Source organism: Eubalaena glacialis, chromosome 1, assembly GCF_028564815.1.
Source record: "Eubalaena glacialis isolate mEubGla1 chromosome 1, mEubGla1.1.hap2.+ XY, whole genome shotgun sequence".
NCBI classification, from domain to species: Eukaryota; Metazoa; Chordata; class Mammalia; order Artiodactyla; family Balaenidae; genus Eubalaena; species Eubalaena glacialis.
The window spans coordinates 90,245,225-90,251,224 of record NC_083716.1 but is presented as its reverse complement, the minus strand read 5'-3'; the positions used below and the strand labels follow the sequence as shown (position 1 = coordinate 90,251,224).

Here is a 6,000-nt window from a genome sequence, read left to right as displayed (position 1 = left end):
CAAGTTCTAGTTCACTTAGACTTCTAGAGAAGGCAGGGTTTCCCAGACATTTTTACTTGGTCTACCCAGCACCTTCCCCCCAGCCCCCCATCTTGGTGCCTTGGTTAAGGGTGTGGGCTTTGCAGTCTGTGCTGCCTGGGTTTGCAACTGTCACTCAGTAACCCCGTGGCATTGGGCTAAAAGTCACACCTCTCAGAGCCAGTATTAGAACTGGTGATTTTTATTAGGTGTGATGATGGCATTGGGGGTCTGTAAGGAAATATCTTTTTTCTTCTTTTTCTTTGATGTGTAAACAGAGGTATTTGGGGAGCAGGAAATGAGGTGGTGTTTGCAATTTGTCTTAAAATACATTCCAGACCAAAAAAAGGGAGTGGTAGTGCCGTGGTAGGAGAAGACAGATGATTGTTGAAGCAAGGTGATGAATACGTGGAAGGGGGTGAGGTATCCTTGAAAATTTCAAATCCTTGAAAAGGCACGCTTGAAAATTTTCAGAATAAGAGTAAACAAACCAAAAACAAATAATGAGGCTTTCTGGCTCCACATTTTAAAAAAAAATAGCAGGATATACTTTTCATGATTGCAATTTATTTTGATTTTCCAGATAGATCCCACCTCTCTTCCTATCCATCAGCTTCTCTAGACATTAGCAGGGAACATTCCCTTTGACAAGACTTGCCAGGCCCAGTGGTAGGGAGTATATTGTTTTGGATTCTATACGTACATCTTAAAAATGTGACCAGTTTCCTATTTGGAGTAACTTGAATGCAAGTGTCTCATCTTAAGGTGTTGCTTTCCTCTGTCCCACTCCTTTTTTTTTTTTTCCCAGTAGGCTTGCCATTTCTTTTTTTCATTTTCATTTTAATACTCCTTTATTGGAGTATAATTGCTTTACAATGGTGTGTTAGTTTCTGCTGTATAACAAAGTGAATCAGCTATATGTACACATATATCCCCATATCTCCTCCCTCTTGAGCCTCCCTCCCACCCGCCCTATCCCACCCCTCTAGGTGGTCACGAGGCACTGAGCTGATCTCCTTTTTAAGGACTGTTAGGGGTTAGCGTTATCTCCAAGGAGGAAATAGCCTTGGGAGGAGCAGCTTACACCCTGGTGTACAAAGGCAACGGGCTGCAGGAAGGACAGACGTGGCAGGGTGAAGAGTGTTTACTGAGGTTCGTGGTTAGGGTGATCAGGGTCTCAAGGAGAAAAAAAGAGAAATGAATCATCATCATTTGATCATGGTATTCACAGCCAGAGGGAGGGACAATGGGAAAAAGAGTAAGGAAGAGAAACACAAAGAAACCGTCAAAACAAAACTAGGATGTACGGGGGCAGGAGGAGAGAGAAAGTCTGAGAAATGGCGCGGGGGGGGGGTGTGTAATCGCACCGATACTGGCCACAAACACAAAAATTTGCCCATTCCTGGTTTAGATTAAAAATGAATATGTATGCACGTGTATTTGTCGGCTGTGTCCCGACTAGGCAGGTGATGAGGCGCTCCTTTAAGAACCTTGAAGACCCAAAGTTGCACTCAGACTGCCCACCTGGATCTGAGAACCGAAGGGCCGACTGCTGTTCCCTCCGCCCTGGAAGAGCGCTGCTGGCCGAATTTTGCCAGTGGGTCGGGAGGGAGCCCCGGAGTCCTCCAGCCCGTGCTCTTCGCGATCAGCCCCGCCTGGACCGCCGGGTCGGAGCCGGCCCGAGCTGCAGGGCCGCCCTCCGCCGAACGGGGGCAGCAGCACCTGCAGCGCGGCGGCGGCGGAGGCCGGCCCGGCGCCCCTCTTGGCGGCGGCGGGCGGTGGCCGGCCCGCGGCGCGCACGCTGATTGGCCGCGGCGCGGGCGCTGCCATGTTGGCGGAAGCGGCGCCTTGTGTGCCGTGGCTGCGGCCGCCGAGTCCGTGCGCGCAGCGTCCTGCTTCCTCGCCTTGCCCGGGTCTCGGCGCTGAGAGGCGGCGGCGGCCGGCGGGATGGAGAAAAGTAGGATGAACCTGCCTAAGGGGCCGGACACGCTCTGCTTCGACAAGGACGAGTTCATGAAGGTGCGCGCCGGGGCTCCGCTTCCCGAGCCGGCGGCGGGGGGCCTGCCCTCCTTTCGCTCCGGGGCGTCCTCGGGCCGCGCCCGTCCCGGACCGGCCCCCGGCGGGACCTCGCTGCTCTTCGCAGTGAGTCTGTTGGCCTCAGGTGTGGCCGGGGCAGCCCGGAGAAAGCACCACTGTGAAATCGTGCGTAGTGAGCGAAAAGGCCTCGAAGTTGTGTGCAAGTGGTTTTGAGCTAAGCGTAAAAGCCCCTGTTATTACCCGACCCCGTTAGCATGCAGTGCAGTCGGATTGCCAGTCCCCTGGCCAGACAGAAGCTTGTTGACCAGCGCCTTGCACCTAAAAGTACGAATGCATTGACCAAATCTCTGAACCCACGTCCATACCCAGGGATCAGGTGGGGGGAAAAGGCACTAAATCGAAAGTGTTTCCTTAACGTTCACCTAAAGCTTCTGAATGAGATATTTAAAAGATGAGAATCTTCTGATTTTGTTGCGGTACAACAAAGCAAGCCATTCTCCTTTGCTAAAGTTGCCCTACTTCTCTTTATAAGGTGAACTCGAAGTTGGTCTGCAGGTCATTGTAGGACATAAACTTACATAAACAGAATAGCAATATAAACCGAAAACATTTTATGGATAATAAAGGTTCATCAGGCACAGCCTTGAAAATATCCAAGATTTGAATCAGAGCTAGGGGGAACTTTGCATACCTATTTGGTGTAACCTTCTCGGTCTGTACTTAAACTATCAAGAAACATATTTATGTTTTATATCTAAGGATTGGGGGTTTTGATACCACTAAGTGGCTGTTTTCAGTGTTAAAAAGTTAAACGTTTTGGCTCAGTAGACGCTAAACTTTTAAGGAAGTGAGTGTAAGTCCCTTACTGTTCTTTTTTGATGACTTTAAGTCATACTATGTTTTTTCTTATTTTAGGTTCATCGGTCTATCTCTCTTTTTGATATTTGCATTCAGATCACATCTCTGGTTTTTAAAAGTATTTATATCTGTTCTTTTTTATGGCTGAGTAATATTCCATTGTATATATGTACCACACCTTCTTTATCCATTCCTGTGTTGATGGACATTTAGGTTGCTTCCATGTCCTGGCTGTTGTAAATAGTGCTGCAGTGAACATTGGGGTGCACATAACTTTTCGAATTATGGTTTTCTTTGGCCATATGCCCAGGAGTGGAATTGCTGAATCATATAGTAGTTCTATATTTAGCTTTTTAAGGCACCTCTTTACTGTTCCTAAAAAAGAACGAAATAATGCCATTTGCAGCAACATGGATGGACCTAGAGATTATCATACTAAGTGAAGTAAGTCAAACAGAGAAACACAAATATTCGTATGATATCACTTATATGTGGAATCTAATTTAAAAAATGATACAAATGAACTTATTTACAAAACAGAAACAGACTCACAGATCTCAGAATCATACTTACAGTTACCAAAGGGGAAATGTGCGGGGAAGTGATAAGATGGGAGATTGGGATTGACATATACCCACTACTGTGTATAAAATAGGTAACTAATAAGGACCCGCTGTATAGCACAGGGAACTCTACTCAATATTCTGTAATAAACTATATGGGGAAAGAATCCAAAAAAGAGTGGATATATGTATAACTGATTCACTTTGCTGTACACCTGAAACTAACACAACATGGTAAGTCAACTATACTCCAATAAAAAATTTTTTTTTAATGTGGTAAAAAACAGTATTTACATCTGGATCCTCTCCAGTGTGGCCATATCATTTTTGGTATGTGGGGCTGTCTAGACCCAGGAATAATGTACTCTTGTTCTTGTACAGTGGTGTTTCTGCTAAACCACGGTAAGGAAGAGCGTAACTTGACAGGGTTGTCTGAAAGGGACTGCGGAGTGAACTTCCTGATCCAGGAACGCTTTGTTCCACCCCCTGGCTGAGAGCTGCCCTGGAGCGAGGGTAGAAAGAAAGAGCATGATGAGGAGAGGCGCACTGGAAGAAGAAAAGCCACAAGCAGAGATCAGGGGCTTTGTTCTGACTTCTGATTTCAGGAGTCTCAGAATACAGAAAACTTAACTTGTCCAACTTTTGCCTTCTTCAATCAAGGCTTCCTTCAGGCTCAGTACCAGCATTCTTTCGGACTTGCTAGCCCCACCATGTTTCTTGCTCTGACATGGCAGAATGCCTTTGGCAAGAGCAGCTGCAGAAAGCAGAAACCTCAAAATATAAGTTCTAAAGTAGAACATGCAGTAAGGAGAGGGCAAACTGGGAAGGTGGTGGGAATGGCCATATTCTTTCATGGCTCCTAAGCCTCTGAATGTGCCCTACAATTTGTAGTGCTAACAAATGTGACCACTTCACATGTAGAAGAAAAATACCTAGGACAGCTATCCTGTGTTAAATGTTGTTGATTTTCTAGGTGAGACCTGGAGATAAAGGTTATTTGCAATTTGTGTTTCCTTCAAAGAGACATTTTATAAGTTTTAGTTCCATGGCAGAAATGGTGGGTGGAGAGCTTGCTGTCGGGGTTATATTTCTACCTCTGTGTCTCATTCAACACATTTTGTAATTTGTTCCTGTGGGAAAGTTAGGGAATGTCCGATTTGCATTAGGAGAGTTGAGATTACTTGAAATCCAGTCATTGGATTGGAAACTGTGTCATCAGTCTGCCAGACATGACGAAGGCCTGTTAGGACAGTGGTAGCAGTTGCTCACTTAATAAACAGTCATTCATTGATGACCTGCTTTGTGTCACCCGGCAATCTAGACGGGATAGTACAAGGGTACATAAGGTATGGTTTGGGCTGTTGAGTATGGTCACAGGAAGACCACCGTGTGTGCTGAGAAACTGGACCTAGTCCAAAGAGGCTGGAAAGCTGGAAGGCTGGCCAGGAGTGAGACTGGAAAGGTAGGAGGGCAGCTGGGAGGGTTGCAAGTTGGACTGGGCCTTGTGTGCTACACTGAGGGGCTTGTGCTTGATGAGCTGCCGTCACGCTTAAAGCAGGAGATTACATGGGCATGTCTTGCATTGGAGCAGCATTAGAGGGCGCTGTGCCACTGGTTACTGCAGGTTAATATCGGGTTCTAGCTCAAGGGAAAATTGTGTTGGATTTGAACTGATGAGCTAATATTTTGATACGGGCCGTTCTTGCACATGTGTTTCAGTCCTAACTCAGTGTCTTAGTGGTATCTCAGACCTTTAGGAAAGTATTTAATAAATTCTTAATAAATAACAAACTACCTTCCTGAACACAGAAAAAAAAAAAAAGAGGCTACTAAAAAGTTATTTCAGTGGTCCTTGTGAGATCTAATGAGAGAGGAGGGGACAGATTTGTGGAAGATGGAGGTGATCAAAAGACAGGAGTGGCAGATGGAAGAATCACTTGGGGCGGAGGTGGTGGTGACATCACACCGTTAGCTTTGTCACCTTGCAGAAATCTTTAGCGCGTGTTGATAGCCAGCTAACAGTTGAAATAGGACATAAGATCTTGGTAGCAGGGAGAGAAAGCGGCCTGCTGACAAAGGTAAATTAGATCCCTTTACCTAGGGGTGCCGTTGGCATCGTAGCTTTCCCCTTCTAGCCCAGCGTACGACTTCGCTTCCTGTTTTATAGACAAAATAGTGCCCTCGGATGGGAGCTCCTTCATCTTGCTGACATGGCAGCTCCTTCCTGTATTGGTGCCCGTTCTCTTTCTCCTCCTCGCCTGTTACATAGAGGGGTTTTCCTTCCTTCCTTCGCCTGTGCTTGGAGCCCAGGCCCGCTTGCACTCTCCCCGCTGGCTTTCGAACACATTCTTGCTTTGGTCTCTTCCCCTTGACCCTCCTGCCTCTAGTCTGTCCTGTCGCGCTCTTCCACATCCCAACCAAATGCTCCAGTTGTTTTTACTTCCTTCCGTGCTTTTTGTCCATTTGTGTATCTTCTTTGGAGAAACATCTGTTCAGATCCTTCGCTCATTTTTTAATTGGGTTG

The 6,000-nt window shown here is 46.5% G+C and overlaps 1 protein-coding gene across 3 annotated transcripts in view; it reads left to right on the top strand.

Moving 5' to 3' along the window:
• Nucleotides 1–1,849: 1,849 nt before the first annotated feature.
• The window catches only part of COG2 (component of oligomeric golgi complex 2), a 40,702-nt gene continuing 36,551 nt past the window's right edge, over nt 1,850–6,000 (top strand). For all 3 annotated transcript variants that reach the window (XM_061182740.1, XM_061182731.1, XM_061182724.1), the window contains exon 1: nt 1,850–2,037. In XM_061182740.1, coding sequence (XP_061038723.1) covers nt 1,966–2,037 — 72 coding nt within the window. In that variant the 5' untranslated portion in view covers nt 1,850–1,965. The remainder of the gene's footprint in view (nt 2,038–6,000) is intronic.